Source organism: Lissotriton vulgaris, chromosome 10, assembly GCF_964263255.1.
Source record: "Lissotriton vulgaris chromosome 10, aLisVul1.2, whole genome shotgun sequence".
Taxonomy (NCBI): domain Eukaryota; kingdom Metazoa; phylum Chordata; class Amphibia; order Caudata; family Salamandridae; genus Lissotriton; species Lissotriton vulgaris.
Window position 1 is genome coordinate 1067356244 of NC_141698.1, and position 19456 is coordinate 1067375699.

A 19456-nucleotide genomic window follows, 5' to 3' on the forward strand; every position below is an offset into this window, starting at 1 on the left:
ACCTGGATTGTGCCATCACAGAAGAGGAGGTGAGGAAAGTCATTGCAGGTGGGAAAAGAGGGAAAGCGGCTGGGCCTGACGGGCTACCAGTCAAAATATATCGATCTCTACAGGAAGCTATAATCCCAGTGCTTACTCAACTTTACAATAAGATACTATTGGAGGGAGCAAGTCCTCCTTGGTCCTGGGACGATGCAACAGTGGTCCTAATCTTGAAACATCGGCAAAAATCCAGCTAGCTGCGGTTCATATCGACTAATATCACTTTTAAATATAGATTATAAACTCTTCTCTTCCATCTTAGCAACTAGGCCGGGGATGGTGGCAAATGACATTCTTCACCCAGACCAAAAAGGGTTTGTTAAAGGGCGACAACTAGCAGACCTTACATACGATTAGGTCGGTGCAATCAATATTGCCTCCACCTATTCACTCCCTCTGGCAGTTTTAACCCTGGATGCCACTAAGGCTTTTGACAGGGTGAATTGGGGATACCTGTCGGAAGTCATGGCAAAATCTAATTTGGGGGATAAATTCTGTCGTACCATCCAGCTGTTATATCAAGCATCGTCAGCTAGATTGCTTGTCAATGAAACGTTGACTGAGGAATTTAAGATAACTAGGGGAACGCAACAGGATTGCCCCCTCTCTCCCCTGCTCTTCAATATGTATGTAGAGCCCTTTGCACAGAGACTTAGGGACAATCCAAACATCATCTCTTTTAAATAAGGAGAGTGGGAGAGGAGGGTGGCCCTGTATGCGGACAACGTCTTGATACTCTCGGCAGACTTGGTGACAGCTTTTCCGACGGTCATAAAACTGGCAGAGGAATTGGGTCAGGTCTCTGGATATGAAATAAATGCCAGTAAGAAGGAAATAATGACGTGGAATATTAGATTAACTCAATCCCAGGTTAGCTCCGCCATGCGGTGTCTGGGGGTCAGAATTGTGCAGGATGTAGGGAAAATCGCAGAAACAAATCTAGAGCGAGTCTTCAGAGAGTGTCAGAAACAGATGAAATTATGGGCACACCTCCCCTTATCCATCTTGGGGAGGGTATATTTAGTTAAAATGACAATCTTACCGAAGCTCGCATTTCTTTTTAATACAATCCCCCTGTTTTTTTGACAAATCCCGGATAAAAAAATTTCAACAAGAGGTAAACTCCTTCATCTGGAGATGTAGATCGACTAGAATAGCCTGGAAAAAACGTAGGCGAAAAGAGAGAAAGGAGGACTGGCGCTAACCGACCTGCAATACTATGCTTGGCCTTTCAGCTTTCACATTCTCGAATGTTATTGACAATGCCTCTGAGTACAGGGAGAGTAGACATGTTTCGGGCTATGTCAAGGGGTGCTGGCTTACCTAAAGAAGGCTTGATGTTTAAATTTGGCGATCAACATTTTGTTAAAAAGGTCAAACTCATGGTCCTCCAGTCAATAGCAAAAACAGATTAAGAAATATGGTGGGGCCTAATTACTTTTCAAACAAAGCGCCACTCTGGGATTCGCCAGGTTAGCCGGAGTGCCTCCAGGATAGCTTGACGATACCACTAAGAAAAGCTGGGATAAAAGTGTGGGGAGGTCTAATTAGTGAAGATACATTTGTTTTTTGGGAAGATCTAAGAAAGATTTAGGAATATCCAGCTAAAAAGCTGGGTACAATCCCAGATAAGACGGAAAAAATCATTTGGCGGGGGCATTAGCCTGGAACAACAGCTAGTGGTGAGGCCGGTAGGAAAAAGGGAGTTCTCACTGTGGTATTGGGCTATTGAAGAGGCGGTAGATGGAGTATTTAAGCTTGCAGACGAGTTATGGGGGGAACAGATCCCGGACATACAGTGTGATCTTTTATGGCAGGACTCGTTTAGAACTCTCTTCAAACTAGTTAAACCTGCTTGGCTGAAGCGGAACCATCTGTTCACTGCTCATACGGCATACTTATCCCCTCTCAGACTATCTACATTTTTTAAAGGGAACCAAGCAGTGTGCAATAAATGTGGGCTGCCTGAGTCTCTCTCAGTCAGTCTGTCAGTCTCTCTCTCTCTCTGTCAGTCTGTCAGTCAGTCGGTCTCCCTTTCAGTCAGTCAGTCAGTCTCTCTCTCTCTCTCTCTCTCTCTCTCTCTCTCTCTCTCTCTCTCTCTCTCAGTCAGTTTCTCAGCCAGTCAGTCTCTTGGTCAGTCAGTATTCAGTCTGAGTCAGTCAGTCTCTACTCTCTCTCCACTCTATCTCTCCATTCTCTCTCTCAAATCTGTCCACTCTATCTCCACTGTCTCTCTCTCCACTCTCTCTCCACTGTCTCTCTCTCCACTGTCTCTCTCTCCACTTTCTCTCTCTCTCTACTCTCTCTCTCTCTATACTCTCTCTCCACTGTCTCCCTCCACTGTCTCCCTCCAGTCTCTCGCCAATCTCTCTCTCCCATCTCTCTCTCTCTACTCTCTCTCCACTCTCTCTCTATCTCTCTCTCTCCACTCTCTCTCCTCTCTCTCCTCTCTCTCTCCTATCTCTCCACTCTCCCTCTACTCTCTCTCCACTCTCTCTCCCCCTCTCCACTCTCTCTCTCTCCACTCTCTCTCTACTCTCTCTCCAATCTCTCTCTCTATCTCTCTCTCTCCTCTCTCTCTCCTCTCCCTCTCCTCTCTCTCACCTATCTCTCCACTCTCTCTCTCCACTGTCTCTCTCTCCACTCTCTCTCCACTGTCTCTTTCTCCACTGTCTCTCTCTCCACTTTCTCTCTCTCTTCTCTCTCTCCTCTCTCTCCACTCTCCCTCCACTCTCTCTCCACTCTCCACTCTCCCTCTCTCTCCACTCTCTGTCTCTCTCTCCACTCTCTCTCCACTCTCTCTCCACTCTCTCTCCTCTCTCCTCTCTCTCTCCTCTCTCTCTCCACTCTCTCCACTCTCTCTCCACTCTCTCCACTCTCTCTCCACTCTCTCTCCTCTCTATCTCCACTCTCTCTCTCCACTCTCTCTCTTCACTCTCTCTCCACTCTCTCCCCACTCTCTCCCCACTCTCTCTCCCCACTCTCTCTCTCTTCTCTCTCTCTTCCCTCTCTCTCTCTCTTTCTCTACTCTCTCTCCACTCTCTCTCTCTCCAATCTCTCCACTCTCTCCACTCTCGCTCTCCACTCTCTCACCACGCTCTCTCTCCACTGTCTCTCTCCACTCTCTCTCTCTCCACTCTCTCTCATGCTCACTCTCTCCACTATCTCTCCACGCTCTCTCTCTCCACTGTCTATCTCCACTCTCTCCACTCTCTCTCTCCACTGTCTCTCCACTCTCTCTACTCTCTCTCCACTCTCTCTCACTCTCTCTCCACTCTCTCCACTCTCTCTCCACTGTCTCTCGATACTCTCTCTCCACTCTCCCTCCACTCTCTCTCCACTCTCTCTCTACTCTCTCTCCACTCTCTCTCTCCATTCTCTCTCTCTCCACTCTCTCTCCACTGTCTCTCTCTCCACTTTCTCTCTCTCTACTCTCTCTCTCTCTATACTCTCTCTCCACTGTCTCCCTCCACTCTCTCGCCAATCTCTCTCTCCCATCTCTCTCTCTCTACTCTCTCTCCACTCTCTCTCTATCTCTCTCTCTCTCCACTCTCTCTCCTCTCTCTCTCCTATCTCTCCACTCTCCCTCCACTCTCTCCACTCTCTCTCCCCCTCTCCACTCTCTCTCTCTCCACTCTCTCTCTACTCTCTCTCCAATCTCTCTCTCTATCTCTCTCTCTCCTCTCTCTCTCTCTCCTCTCTCTCACCTCTCTCTCCACTTTCTCTCACCTCTCTCTCTCCACTGTCTCTATCTCCACTGTCTCTCTCTCCACTGTCTCTCTCTCCACTGTCTCTCTCTCCACTTTCTCTCTCTCTCCTCTCTCTCCTCTCTCTCCACTCTCCCTCCACTCTCTCTCCACTCTCCCTCTCTCTCCACTCTCTGTCTCTCTCTCCACTCTCTCTCCTCTCTCTCTCCACTCTCTCCACTCTCTCTCCACTCTCTCTCCACTCTCTCTCCACTCTCTCCACTCTCTCCACTCTCTCTCCACTCTCTCTCTACTCTCTCTCCGCTCTCTCTCCCCTCTCTCTCTCCCCTCTTTCTCTCCACTCTCTCCACTCTCTCTCTCCACTCTCTCTCTCCACTCTCTCTCCACTCTCTCCCCACTCTCTCTCCCCACTCTTTCTCTCTTCTCTCTCTCTTCCCTCTCTCTTTCTCTACTCTCTCTCCACTCTCTCTCTCTCCAATCTCTCCACTCTCTCCACTCTCGCTCTCCACTCTCTCACCACGCTCTCTCTCCACTGTCTCTCTCCACTCTCTCTCTCTCCACTCTCTCTCATGCTCACTCTCTCCACTGTCTCTCCACGCTCTCTCTCTCCACTGTCTCTCTCCACTCTCTCTCCACTGTCTCTCCACTCTCTCTACTCTCTCTCCACTCTCACTCTCTCTCCACTTTCTCCACTCTCTCTCCACTGTCTCTCAATACTCTCTCTCCACTCTCCCTCCACTCTCTCTCCACTCTCTCTCACCACTCTCTCTCTACTCTCTCTCCACTGTCTCCCTCCACTCTCTCTCTCCACTCTCTCTCCACTGTCTCTCACTCTCTCTCTCTACTCTCCCTCTCTCTACTCTCTCTCTACTCTCTCTCTCTCCACTGTCTCTCTCCACTGTCTCTCTCTCTCTCCACTCTCTCTCTTCCCACTCTCTCTTTCACTCCACTCTCTCTCTCACTCCACTCTCTCTCACAAAGTAGTATGCGTTGTCATGTGCGTACGCAGAACTGTTTCCGGGGGGGGGGGGGGCACATCTTTAACTTCATCACCATTCCCCTTTCATCCTTCTCCCCTCTGCCTTGCACCCTTCCCACCCTCCGCCTTCAACCCTTCTCCCCCTGCCCCTTGCACCCTTCTCCTCTCTGCCTTGCACCCTTCTCCCCTCTGCCTTGCACCCTTCTCTCCTCGGCCTTGCATCCTTCTCCCCCTCTGCCTTGCACCCTTCTCCCCTCTGCCTTGCACCCTTCTCCCCTCTGCCTTGCACCCTTCTCCCCTCTGCCTTGCACCCTTCTCCCCTCCACCTTGCACCCTTCTCCCCTCTGCCTTGCACCCTTCTCCCCTCTGCCTTGCACCCTTCTCCTCTCCGCCTTGCACCCTTCTACCCTCCGCCTTGCACCCTTCTCCTCCGCCTTGCACCCTTCTCCTCTCCGCCTTGCACCCTTATCCCCTCCGCCTTGCACCCATCTTCCCGCACCCTTCTCCCCTCTACCTTGCACCCTTCTCCTCTCTACCTTGCGCCCTTCTCCCCTCTACCTTGCGCCCTTCTCCCCTCTACCTTGCGCCCTTCTCCCCTCTACCTTGCGCCCTTCTCCCCTCCGCCTTGCACCCTTCTCCTCTCGGCCTTGCAACCTTCTCCCCTCCGCCTTGCACCCATCTCCTCTCTGCCTTGCACCCTTCTCCTCTCTACCTTGCACCCTTCTCCTCTCTGCCTTGCACCCTTCTCCCCTCCGCCTTGCACCCTTCTCCCCTCCGCCTTGCACCCTTCTCCCCTCCGCCTTGCACCCTTCTCCCCTCCGCCTTGCACCCTTCTCCTCTCTGCCTTGCACCCTTCTCCTCTCTGCCTTGCACCCTTCTCCTCTCTACCTTGCACCCTTCTCCTCTCCGCCTTGCACCCTTCTCCTCTCCGCCTTGCACCCTTCTCCCCTCCGCCTTGCACCCTTCTCCGCTCCACCTTGCACCCTTCTCCTCTCCGCCTTGCACCCTTCTCCCCTCCACCTTGCGCCCATCTTCCCGCACCCTTCTCCCCTCTAGCTTGCACCCTTCTCTTCTCTACCTTGCACCCTTCTCCCCTCTACCTTGCGCCCTTCTCCCCTCCGCCTTGCACCCTTCTCCTCTCTGCCTTGCAACCTTCTCCCCTCTGCCTTGCACCCTTCTCCCCTCTGCCTTGCACCCTTCTCCCCTCTACCTTGCACCCTTCTCCCCTCCGCCTTGCACCCTTCTCCTCTTTGCCTTGCAACCTTCTCCCCTCTGCCTTGCAACCTTCTCCCCTCTGCCTTGCACCCTTCTCCTCTCTACCTTGCACCCTTCTCCTCTCTGCCTGGCACCCTTCTCCCCTCCGCCTTGCACCTTTCTCCCTTCTGCCTTGCACCCTTCTCCTCCCTACCTTGCACCCTTCTCCCCTCTGCCTTGCACCCTTCTCCCCTCTACCTTGCGCACTTCTCCCCTCCGCCTTGCACCCTTCTCCTCTCTGCCTTGCAACCTTCTCCCCTCCGCCTTGCACCCATCTCCTCTCTGCCTTGCACCCTTCTCCTCTCTACCTTGCACCCTTCTCCTCTCTGCCTTCCACCCTTCTCCCCTCCGCCTTGCACCTTTCTCCCTTCTGCCTTGCACCCTTCTCCTCTCTACCTTGCACCCTTCTCCTCTCCGCCTTGCACCCTTCTCCTCTCCGCCTTGCACCCTTCCCCCCTCCGCCTTGCACCCTTCTCCCCTCCACCTTGCACCCTTCTCCTCTCTGCCTTGCACCCTTCTCCTCTCTACCTTGCACCCTTCTCCTCTCTACCTTGCACCCTTCTCCTCTCCGCCTTGCACCCTTCTCCTCTCCGCCTTGCACCCTTCTTCCCTCCGCCTTGCACCCTTCTCCTCTCCGCCTTGCACCCTTCTCCCCTCCACCTTGTGCCCATCTTCCCTCCACCTTGTGCCCATCTTCCCGCACCCTTCTCCCCTCTAGCTTGCACCCTTCTCTTCTCTACCTTGCACCCTTCTCCCCTCTACCGTGCGCCCTTCTCCCCTCCGCCTTGCACCCTTCTCCTCTCTGCCTTGCAACCTTCTCCCCTCTGCCTTGCACCCTTCTCCCCTCTGCCTTGCACCCTTCTCCTCTCTGCCTTGCAACCTTCTCCCCTCTGCCTTGCAACATTCTCCCCTCTGCCTTGCACCCTTCTCCCCTCTGCCTTGCACCCTTCTCCCCTCCGCCTTGCACCCATCTCCTCTCTGCCTTGCACCCATCTCCTCTCTACCTTGCACCCTTCTTCTCCCCTCTACCTTGCACCCTTCTCCCCTCTGCCTTGCACCCTTCTCCCCACTGCCTTGCACCCTTCTCCCCTCTACCTTGCACCCTTCTCCCCTCCGCCTTGCACCCTTCTCCCCTCCGCCTTGTACCCATCTCCTCTCTGCCTTGCACCCTTTTCCTCTCTGCCTTGCACCCTTCTCCCCTCCGCCTTGCACCCTTCTCCCCTCCGCCTTGAACGCTTCTCCTCTCTACCTTGCACCCTTCTCCCCTCTGCCTTGCACACTTCTCCTCTCTACCTTGCACCTTCTCCCCTCCACCTTGCACCCTACTCCCCTCTGCCTTGCACCCTTCTCCCCTCCGCCTTGCACCCTTCTCTCTGCCTTTCACCCTTTTCCTCTCTCCCTTGCACCCTTCCCCCCTCTACCTTGTATCCTTCTCCTCTCTGCCTTGCACCCTTCTCCCCTCCGCCTTGCACCCTTCTCCTCTCTATCTTGCACCCTTCTCCCCTCCCCCTTGCACCATTCTCCCCTCCCCCTTGCACCATTCTCCCATCCGCCTTGCACCCTTCTCCTCTCTACCTTGCACCCTTCTCCCCTCTGCCTTGCACCCTTCTCCTCTCTAACTTGCATTCTTCTCCCCTCTGCCTTGCACCCTTCTCGGCACCCCCTGCCCCCTCCTGCGGATGCCCATGGTGCGTTCTAACAAGAGTGCTTACCTGAGGACACCATTTTGCTGCCTCATCCCTTCTCATATATGAGCTTTGCCCTGGAGAATGCTCTCTCTGGGGGCCCCCACTCCCACCCTTGTCAGGGTTCTCCTGAGCAGTGGTATTTGTTGCCTCCTGCTCTCTGGGGCCCCCACCCCATCCTCTTTCGGGCCTCCAGCGCTCTGACTGAAAAGAAACAATGTTAACTTGTTACATTGTTTCTGTTCAGTCAGCGCGAGAGGCTCAGAGCAGGCCTCCCTCATTTACTGAAGAGAGTGGGGCGCCCCCCCCCCCCCCCCGCACTGCGGGGGCGTTTGTTATGCCCCCTGGACATACATATGTTTAAGGACTGCCCCTCCATTGCTTCTTTCTGGGAAGATGTGCGGAAGACACTCGAGAGTATTTTAAGAGTACCAATACACATAAACCTTTCCTTGATAATTTTCGGCCTCAATAGTAACATCGTACGCCCGCCAGATCCCTGTTATTTTATTCAATTTTAACGGCCAAGAGGCAAATTTGCAAACATTGGATAGATCTAGTTCTCCCCAAACATTCAGATTGGTTGACCTCACTATATGAAGTATCCAAGATGGACATGTCTAGAACATGTAGTAAGAAAAAAATTGCATATTGGGACCCCTCTTGATTCAGATGAAATAGCCATTTTTTTTTTTTTTTTGGTACTAAGATTATGCCGTTGGATACTCCTTGGACCACTCTATGGCTTCCAGGCTATCGACAATGTCCATCAGGTCCTTAAAGGCCTAGCTGGAGTAATTCCAACCTCCCCCCTTTCTTAGCGGGGGAATTAACCGTCCGGCCTAAAAATGTACTCTTACAGGCTGAGGCGCCGAGAGACTCCTTATAAAAAGCCAAAGTCATCCAAGGTCAATAAATAAGGCTACGAATAGGTGGCTGTTTTTTTCAGGCGGTTGAAGGCGAATGAGGAAATAAAAAAAAACATGAAGCATTGTTTTATATGATTAAGGACATTGCTTCACCCCTGCCCAGCAACTCATTCTGGGAGGATCTCTGTGAGAAATACAGGAGGCCCCTGGGAGGAGAAGCCCCATGGGCCTATTATCCAGCCGCTCTTCAGCCAAAAGAAGGCGCTGTTGTCGATTGCATCCACTCTACGCTTGGACCCCTTGTCATACTTAAGGGAAATTAATCTCATCAAATCTCAGCGGTGATTGCATTGCTCAACCCCTCAAGACACAAAGTCAACATGAATCAACGATTATTAAGGACCTACATAGTGATTCATGGTAGGCATAGAACCAGCCCGTTTGGTGATGAACGGCGCTCGAGGTGTCATCCATGGTAAGTTAAGTATGAAAGATCTGGACACCCTTCCAGACATTGGACCTCTCCTTTCCTTAGGTTACCAATCAGGGCTGAAGAAAGTCAGTGGGAGGAGTATGTTGAGGAACCCCAAAGCTAGCATGAGAGAGCTCTGCTGCAGACACTTCAAGGGAGGCTAGGGAGCCTTACACATATCGTAAGATTCCAGATGACTCCATTTCATCCTGGACACCATGTTCCAGTAGTGGATATTCAGTTAACCCATTGCCTTCTGAGATTTACATTCACGCTACATTGCAATTGAGTCAAGTTCTAGGTTACAGCTGTGTGTAAAAGAAAACAACTGGAGTGAAGTATGGCATTTCTGATGACAAGGCATTATCTGGCAACCTACTGTACCTGCTATATTGGGAAAGGACAGTCTCTGAACTTTGTTAGCAAACATGTGCCCATGGATAATGCTATTCTCTAGCCCTCCATCATCCCTGCACTGTCTGGTAAGGCTGTTTGGTGTGGTTCCCACAAATCTATATAGTTCTGAGCGTTTAGACAACATAAACTAAGGGATTGGTGTCCAGACTGATTCCAGACACACCCACAGGATATGTTAGTCTGTAGACAAACTAGCTCACAGTGCCACTATGGTCCCTTCTTACCAAGGATCAAATAGTTTCTGGCAACTATCGAACATGACAACCTTGACTCCTCAGGGATTATGGTAACAGTGCAGTACTTTTTGCTCAGTCACTCGTGCTCAATTTGTCTCAGAGAGATACACAGAATAAACAGTGGGGACGTTTTCAATAAGCATTAATGAACCAGCGACATTCTAGTGTAAAATATGTGTGCTGCAACTATCATAAGAAATAAACAAATACATACGGTTATAAGCACCAGCAGAGTAAAGAAAAGGTAGATTTCTGCCATAGGGCTAAAGCAATGAATATATGCAGGCACATAGATACATGACAGTAATAATGCATACTCCTACAATGCAACCCTAACTAGATGTACCTAAGATGTATAGGCAAGAATCCCCTTCCGATAAAGCCAACCCCATGGCTTGATGTGGGAGAGTGAAGTACCCTGTCTTGGTCTCAAGAAGGACACCCCGCGAGGGATGTCAGACCTCTGCATTCTGGAGTGTCTGCATGGAGGAACCTCAGCATCTCACATACGTGTGTCAGCATAGAGGGCGTCTTCGCCTCTAGTTTTCCCAGTGGAGATGTAGTGCTTATATACCTGAAAGGTACCCTCAGGGGTCCTACCTAGAAGTGCACTATGGGCATGTCGGGCAAGGATGACAATAAAGGTGGCCCTTATACAGAGTTATTATGCAGAAGATGGTAATCCTGCTGTGATACTGAGAATCCTCATGCATAATACATGAGGATAATTTCCGGAGCAAGCCAGGCAACACTCATGTAGCACCTAACTAAGTAAAAGGTCTGTGCCAGACCCGTTATGTTGAACAATGGTAGGACCGATGTAGGTAAAAGGTCGTGCAACTGCCTAGGCCTATATTGGGGTACATTGGGGTTCATAACAGTTGGATCTTTAATTCTGGAGACCAGCTAGCATTTTTCATGCAAGTCCCATGTTTGTAGCCTAATCACTTCTCCTACCTTAATATTTTTCCAAAGTTAATTGTCTCTGCATGTTATTTGTACCTGCCAGGTATTTTTGGAGTGGAATCGTGTCCCTTTCAGCTTCTGCATCTCAGAGCTCATCAATCCAAATTTCTCCTGGTTCCCTAGTGTGAAATTTCCATCTACAATAATAATAATTTTTTGCTGCTTGTTGTTGTGCTGTCTGCTTTCCCAGTGTCTCATGATTTAAGCTAACACATGCAGTGCATTGTCCTTTATTGCATTTCCCTCCCCAAACAAGCACATTTCCAATAGCTCTGTGCACTGCAGTCACAATAACAAATTGTACAAATTAAAGAGCTCTCTTGGGGCTCCTGTGTCCGCGCCATTCTCCAGCACTGGCTTGCTGGAGAGGTAGGGGGTTTGATTTCATTGTGGTAGACATCTTCAGGCATATCCTGTTCATGCTGTTATCAACAGGAGAAGTGGCTGGCATGGTGCGAGCCACCTGGAGTGTATTTCTCACAAAATGATTCTTGCCTTTGTTGCTAGACATGTGTTGCTATCTTGGCAGGCTACATAAATCTCTGCCCAGCAGGACTGAGACAGCGCTGCACCATTGTCGTCAATGACATGGCAGTGACTGAAGCAGAACATTGTGAACCTGACAAAGTTGAATTCTTCTACCTCGGCCAGGTATGTTTACAAAGGAAGACCAGCAGTCGGAGGTAACTGAAACATAAAAAGATTTATTGCGCTCGAGCGGGTACACCACCTCACAGCTCCATGTGGCTATGAGGGAAGTGGACAACTTACAATAGTCAGAGACAGCCTTATATACTTTTGTGCTTCATAAGCGTAGGTGGGGATGGATATGATAAATCAGCAGCTGTCAAGGATGATTAATGATCTCCAAACAATATCACGTACTGGTCAGGGCCAGTGACTCTGGAAATATGTATACTTGGCTTGCTGAACAATAATATAAAGGTTACTCACTAAACCCCATCAGTCATCAATAATCTTGTGATACACAGAAATAAAGCAGAACTATGCATAACTTGTGCCAAGTATAAACATGGGCGGGCTTGTGGTTACAGAGTCAGGCGCCCATTTGATTAGTCATCCGGATACAGAGCAAAGGTTACATCTCTTGTGTCAACAACGATTCATTACCATCAGCAGTCTTTTGTTAGCTGTAATCTATTTGGAATTAGTTAGATAGGAAAGTTAAGCAAATGAGTCATTGACCTTTAAGCAACATACCCTGCTCTACTTGTGCGTCATAAGGTGAAGTGCAAACATATGCTCTGGGGTCGACTGGTGTATTAACATTTCTTTGTGCAGATGAAGCGGCCACACCATATGTGCTGAGGTGGCAAGCTAAAGAGACTAATACAAAATGGTGGCTAGGAAACACAAAATGGAGGAGCTTTTCGTCCATTACTAAAAACTGTATTTCCACAATCGGCCCTTTGGACGCAAGGTCCAACATTTTGTTGCGGCCTAATGCACATGTTCATATATGGGCCGGCTGTTACTATAGTGGGCCTCATTGCGCTCATTGACGTAATCAACAGTATTTGCGTCAGGAGGGTTATTATCTGAGATATCAATGTCCATCAATTGTTGGGTTACAACATCCCTCATAATAAGAGCATTAGTCACAGTTATTGGGGGCATTGGGGGTGGTTTTAACAATCGCCCCATACACTGGCAACACATGGGCAGACAATTGATTAGAACACAGCACCCTATTACCACAAGGAAGATAGCCACTAGAAACATCCCTATCTTCCAGCCCCAGGCAGATAAGGCGTTCCAAAAGGAACCTACAGGATCCCAGGGGCCAACATCGCTATGAGCCTGGGCACCTATATCATATAGTCTTTTGACAGCCTGCCTAACCGATGTTGATGAGTCAGGAATATACGTGCAGCAAGATACCCCGATCACTCTACAGACTCCACCCCGTTCTGCTAACATCATGTCTAACACAATCCTGTTTTGAAGAGAAACTAATCTGAGAGCCTTGAGCTCAACTGTTATGTTCTCAATTATGCCTGCTGTCTCTTCTATAGTAGCTTCTAGTAGACGGGACAACCTGCGTATGTTTCTGGAATTTATGGCAGGGCCATACCAAGGAACAAAGGCCTTTAGTACATCACCAGCTATCTCAGCCGCTGTATCCCCTTGATCAACACTCCTCCTACCTCTCAGAGTTCTGGATGCTTTATTCACTTCTGCAGTACTTTTTACAGACATTGCTGGTGTTACAAGACCTAGGTGACAACAGCCACCCCAATTCACTGGTAGCCATATATAGGCCCTGGAGCCACAAATGAAATAAACTGAGTCACCGATATAGAGTGGAACAGTTATTTCCTGGGAAGACACTTCAAATGTCATATTGCAATTGGTACTATTCCCCATGTTGGCGGTACCGTTGCTCCTAATACATATACTCCCAAGCACACTACGCTGCCTCATTTTCAAAAAAGGTATCTCTCTGGTGTCCCTATGGAGCGGAGGTGTGCTATCATTTTTTACCAACAGCAGTGGGGTGAATATGTTAGAAAAAGGGAACGTTGCATTTGGCAAAATAACTCCAGAGCAATTTCCTGACTGGAGAATGTCTTTGTCATAATGGGTGTACAAGGAGGCAGTTGGTGTTCTAGTGGTAGAACGGGAGTTTACTAAGTTGCTGAAGACCCTTATTAGCTCAACTTTCAGTATTGCAATGTGTAATGCATAACAGGATGCTTCAAATGGCAGGGGTACTTGGAGAAGGGGTATACCTTCGTCTACATAGGCTGGGAATTGCATACAGATCCAACAATTATTTTTATCAATTACTTGATGGGTCTGATGAAGTAAGGTAAGGAAAGAATTATGACGCATCTCCTCTCTGTGATCCATATCCTCTGGTGGTACTGTAACTGAGGGGACAAAGTCAGAGGGAAGCTCTGATGGGAGCGGGGCTGTTTTTGCAATTGGATGGTAGAGCTCTAGGAGATACAATAAACCGATGACCAAAGACATTATGCAAAATAACATACAGAATATGCATAGTTTGGAGTACCAGCGCCCCCTTTTGTTCACATTAAGGGTGGAATATGTATCCTCCATTTCTAGTAAAGGAAGATGTCTAGTTGTTCTTCCAAACGGAAGTACCATTCGCTCTCAGAATTTTTTTGATTTCTATAATCTCACAAGTGCGGCAGTTCAACAGTGTTCGTTATAGGCCTCACTGTTTCAGACCTTGCAATTGGCAAATTTGACCTCACACCCTCTCCTCCTATGGGTCGCTGGGCTTCGGAGGTATTTCTTTATTCTCTTTTCAGCTCAGAGTCGGCAGTGTCCTTATTTTACTAACCTCACTGCACAAGTTAGTCCTTTAAAGTTGGCACTATTCAGTGCGTGGCAGTTGGTGCTTGCTCCGTCCTAAGCACTCTTCATCTTCCTTGGGCGTAGATTGTATCCTGATGCAGCTTGTTGATCATCAATGCGTGCAGGAATGCAGTCACCAGTCCTTCGGTCAGAACGGTCCTCTTCCGGGGGCAGTGCTGGCCAGAACGGTGGTGCTCTCTTCACGTTTGAAAGATGAATCCAACTTTTATGTCCGTCACATCGAACCGCCGTCTGTGTGACTAACAGAACCTGCGCTGGCCCTTTCCACCTGGGCTGCAGGCTGTTCTTCCTCACAAAGTTCTTGGTCAGGACCCAGTCCCCGGGTCTGATGTTGTGTACTTCTCCTTCCAGAGGCGGGGACCATGTGTCTCTGACCTGTTGGCGAATGGTAGACAGGGCAGAAGTTAGTTCTTTACAATAGTCCAACAAAGCAGAATGCGTTAATTCTTGCAACTTTGGTGGAGAGGCAAACCCATAGACATTTGCTGGTTTCCCCATGACCACTTCATATGGAGAAAGTCTGTTTTTGGATGTAACAGTTGTCCTCATGGAGAACAAGGCTAAGGGCAATGCATCTACCCAGCTGAGAGTGCTTGATGCACATATTTTTTGCAGTTTATTTTTCAATGTAGCGTTACAGCGTTCCACAAGCCCTGCTGCTTTTGGGTGATAAACTGAATGAAAACTTTGCTTTATCCCCAACCCTTGGCAAACTAGGTTCATTATTTTATTCGAAAAATGTACCCCGTTGTCACTCCAGAGACTCCTGGCCAAGCCATAGCGGGTGAAGTACTCTCTCAACAACATTTTAGCTGTGCTCAATGCGGTGTTATCTTTTAAAGCGAATGCCTCCACCCAGTTACTGAAACTGCATATAACGACCAAAACATATCTTTTGCCATTGGCAGGGGGCATTTCTATGTAATCCATCTGTAGGCATTCAAAGGGGTATTCTGGCAATCTGAAATGGCCAGGTGGTACTTGTATTCCCTTTCCCACATTGTGGAGAGCACAGGTCATACAGTTCTTGGATAGTTTTACAGCTGTCTTCCTAATGTTTTTGTTGACCCATATCTTTTCAATGGTATTTGTCATTCCATCAGCCCCCAAGTGTGCGGGACCGTGAACCATGTGAAGCATGGGTAGGAGAAAGCTGTCGGGCAGGACCCACCTTTTCAAGTATCCCTGTGTGTGCATCCAAGCCCCAAAGTGTGTGTCAAAGTAATATCCTTCCTTAACCCACTGCTTCCTCTCCTCTTCACTTGCAAATTCTTGAATGTCTCTTATCTCTTTGTAGGGATCAATGTTTGTCTCTTCCTTATCAGTCTTTGACACTACATATGTTAAAGTGTACTCATTCAACGCAGTGTGTTTTGCTGTTTCATCGGCAAAGGCGTTTCCCTGACCTACATGGTCTGTGATTTTCTTGTGTGCGCTACACTTCATGACGGCCAACTTAGTTGGTAATGCAAGGGCATTTAGTAGTCTTGTGATCAAGGTGCCGTGCTGTATTTTCGCACCTCCAGATGTGATGTACCCTCTTTCGGCCCATAATCGGCCGAAGTTATGTGCCACCCCCCATGCATACTGACTATCAGTGTAAATGTTTACGGCTAAGTTTTCTGAAAGCTCACATGCTCTAGTTAGGGCAATCAACTCGGCTGCCTGAGCAGACATCTGTTCTATTTTACATGTTTCTACAACTGTTTTATTGGTTGTGATTGCATAGGCTGCAGAGGTAGTTCCATCTGGTCTCTTTAGACAAGAGCCATCCACAAATAGTGTTCCATCGACCTCTTGCATAGGTGTGTCCGCCAGATCAACTCGACCCTTCGTTTCAGTTTCAGTGACAATCACGCAATCATGTTGTACTTCATCCTGCTCCGAAGGGAGAGGCATCAGAGTAGCTGGGTTTATGGTGTTACACCTCTGCAAGGTCACATTAGTGGCCATCAGTATTAGCTCATACTGAGTCAGCCTAGCATTAGTTAAGTGCTGAGTTTTGGTTTTATTCAGCAGTATGTCTACTGAATGAGGTACGTAAACCATAACTGGATGTCCAAGTACAATAGAGTCTGCCTGTCTTACTGCAGCAGCCGCTGCAGCAATATTTTTGAGGCAGTTCGGTAGGCCCCTTGCTACCGGATCCAATGTTGAGGAAAAATAGGCACATGGTCTATTCTTCTCTCCATTTTTCTGGGTTAGTACAGCCATTGCGCATCCTTCTCTCTCATGTACGAACAGTGCAAAATTCTTAGTGTAATCTGGTGTGCCCAAAGCAGGTGCATTGCATAAAGCAGTTTTCAAAGCCACAAAGCTATCTTGATGTTCTTTATCCCAAGGAACAGGATCTTCCACATCTTTGTGAGTTAAGGACAGTAATGGTTTGGCCAGGTAAGAAAAATTTGGTACCCATTGTCTACAAAAGGAGACCATTCCAAGAAATGCACGCACATCTTTTTGAGTTCTAGGTCTGGGAATGTTCTGCACTGTTTGTATTCTTTCAGATGATAATCTCCTCCCACCTTTCGACAGGAGATGACCTAAGTAAGTTACCTCCTGTCGACAGTATTGTAACTTAGCTGGCGAAACCTTGTGTCCATGCAGAGCAAGAAATGTTAGAACATCATGCGTAGCCTGCTTACAAATGTCCTCTGTCTCAGCTGTGATCAGTAAGTCGTCTACATATTGCAGTAATACTGTACCTGGTGGCAAAGCACAGTCATCTAATTGTCTCTTTAATGCCTGGCTATAGATGCTAGGGCTTTCAGTATACCCCTGGGGAACACGACAGAATCTATATGATCGCCCTTGGAAACTGAAACTGAACAAATACTGACTGTCTGGGTGTATGGGGATACTGAAGAAAGCGTTCTTCAGGTCTATGACAGTAAACCACTGGGCTGAAGGTGGTACAGATGAAAACATTGCTGTAATGTCAGGTACAACTGGGTATTGTGGTTCCACTATTTTGTTTATGGCTCTCAAATCAACAATCATCCTATATTTGACCTGTCCCGTTCCATCATCACGTTTAACCACAGGTAAAATGGGACTGTTACATGGACTGCTTGTAACTTCTTGTATGATTTTACGTTGTAATAAGTCTGATATGACTAATCTAATACCCTCCTCCCCTTCTTTAGATATTTTATATTGGGGAATGCGAGGTAACCTGACATTCGGTTTTACTGTAATATGTACTGGCTCAATATCCATTTTTCCTACATCATTTGGTCCATGTGCCCATAATTTTGGATCAATATCCTGTAGTTCAGGTGGTATGTCATGTTTGTCTGAAACCATGTATTGTCTGGACACGTCTTGTTTTTTACAAGTCAGATAGACACCATCTGGTGTACAGTAAATAGTAGCATGCATCATTTTCAAAGCCTTTAAACCAAGTAAATTTAGTGAACATTTCTCTGTTAGTACAAATGGCATACTCCCTGTTATAGGACCAATTGTGAAATCCAATGGTCGCGAAATGGGGCTTGTGACAACAGCATTTGAAAATCCCACCGACTTATCTAACCTTCCCGAGAGAGGAACATGGGGGAGCAAGCGGTGGGAAATCGATGTATTAGTGGCACCAGTATCTAGGAGAAACTTTCTCTCTTCACCTTCAACTACCATTTTTACATATGGGCCTGAAGAATCCACTGGTATCTGCACTCGCTCCCTGTCCTCTCCTGGGCATCCCTATTGTGTCCAGTCCTCGTTGTCATCATATTGTGTATAATCTTGAGTGAAATACGCATTGCTCCTATTATTGTCAAAATAGTTTGTCTGCTCAGTGTCACTATAATTTCTTTGCTGTCCTCTACCTCTCCCCCTGTCTACACGGGGAGTTGAATTTCCTCTGTAAGTGTTTGCATTATTTCTCATACTTTGACCCTGGCCCTGTAACAAAGGGCACTCGTTCTTCCAGTGTCCCTCCTGATAGCAGTTAGCACATTGATTGTATCCTAACCCTGCTCTCTGTTGCGCCGGAGCTGAAGCAGCTCGACCAACCCCACGACTACGTCCACCTGCCCTCTGAAAATTTGTACGTCCTCTTGACCTTCCTCTGTCAGGAAAAGCTTGCTGCATCAATGCCTTTGTTTTTAATTCCTTCATTTGCTTATCCTTCTTTCCCTTCTCTGAGTTTCTCTTATTCTCATAATAGCACGCCATTGTCAATAACTCAGCTGGATCTTTAGCAGTCCAGGTACTTTCGTATGTTTTTATACTGTCCGATAGCTCAGGTAAAATGTTATTAACAAACTGGTTAGCAAAAATGCGCTTTCCTTGTACTGTCTGGATGTCCTGTCCACTGTGTCCTTTAAAAATCTCTTCTATTCTGCTAAAAAAATCAGTCACTTCTTCTCCCTCCTTCTGTCTACATGCAGTCATTTTATCCCAGTCTACTTTTTGTCTAGGCAGAATTTCCTGCATGCGTGTTATAATGTGTCCAGGTAAATCTTTTAACACTTGTGGCACATCCTCTCCTGCTGCTCTGAGATTATCCGCAGCTGCTATGGCTACCCAGTTAATATTTGCGGAATTATGATCTCTAACTGGACGCCATAGTTCCTGCGGTACTAGAAAATCAAACAGAAGATCGACATCTTTCAATATCATGGGCGTTAAACTAAGAGCAGATTCAAGATGCTCATAAAACACTTTCGGATTACTTCTAGGATCAGGCAACTCTTTCTTTAAGGCCAATAAGTCAGCCCTAGTCCATGGAGTGTGTACATATTGTCGGACGGCGGCGCGACCTCCTGCCGCAGGAATTGGGTGTACTTCTCTCATAGGGAAAGCTGAAGCATTATCCCTGAGTTCTGGTCCTGGGCCATAATGTTGGTGGATATGTTTATTAGTGGTATCACACATAATGGCATCTAGTTCTTTTTGGTAATGATAACATTCATCGAATGCATCCTTACACTGTATGTCTGTTAATATGGAGCTCTCGCTATCCCTCCATAATTGTCGTAACCATCCTGGTGATTGTAAAAAAACTGTACTGTTGTCCATTACGAGACGACAATGGTTAAACAATCTATTTGCCATACTATTAATGACAAAGTTCTTAGCTCTTAACTCCATTCCTTCAAATGTTTCCCGGGCTTCTATTTTAGTTATGTCCCCTAAGTCCATCCATTTTTCTGTCATTTTCTTTATAATATCTTTCTCTGCTACGCCTAATCGCGTGGGCCTAACATACGTGTCTGATACCCGTCTGTCCGTCCTTGGTGAACCAAGGTAAGGGGAACCCAACCAATCGTATGGTCTGTGTGTATATACTGTGGGGGAATCACTTTGTGAGACCAGTGGCGTCAGTGGTACTGGAAGTGTCACGCTGGGAAGTGTTAGGGCGGGCGGTGTTGCTGAGGGGTTTCCTACAGATCCATGTGCGCCCTGCGAACCAATAGTAGGGGAGGCTGTTTGTTGGGCCTGAGCCGGTACAACAGGGGC

The 19456-nt window shown here is 48.0% G+C and overlaps 2 protein-coding genes across 2 annotated transcripts in view; one reads left to right on the forward strand and one right to left on the reverse strand.

Annotated features, from left to right (window-relative positions):
• The window catches only part of NEK10 (NIMA related kinase 10), a 1232468-nt gene that overhangs the window by 1174583 nt on the left and 38429 nt on the right, over window positions 1-19456 (forward strand). The window lies entirely within an intron of this gene.
• On the reverse strand, window positions 11319-15179 carry LOC147689325 (uncharacterized). The gene has a single exon (XM_086940069.1). The coding sequence runs from the start codon at window positions 13757-13759 to the stop codon at window positions 12089-12091; it is 1671 nt and encodes a 556-aa protein (XP_086796195.1). The 5' UTR covers window positions 13760-15179; the 3' UTR covers window positions 11319-12088.

Bases quoted from the DNA above. Each gene is read 5' to 3' on its own strand.
- LOC147689325 (XM_086940069.1), bottom strand. From the start codon at position 13,759: ATGGTACTTCCGTTTGGAAGAACAACTAGACATCTTCCTTTACTAGAA.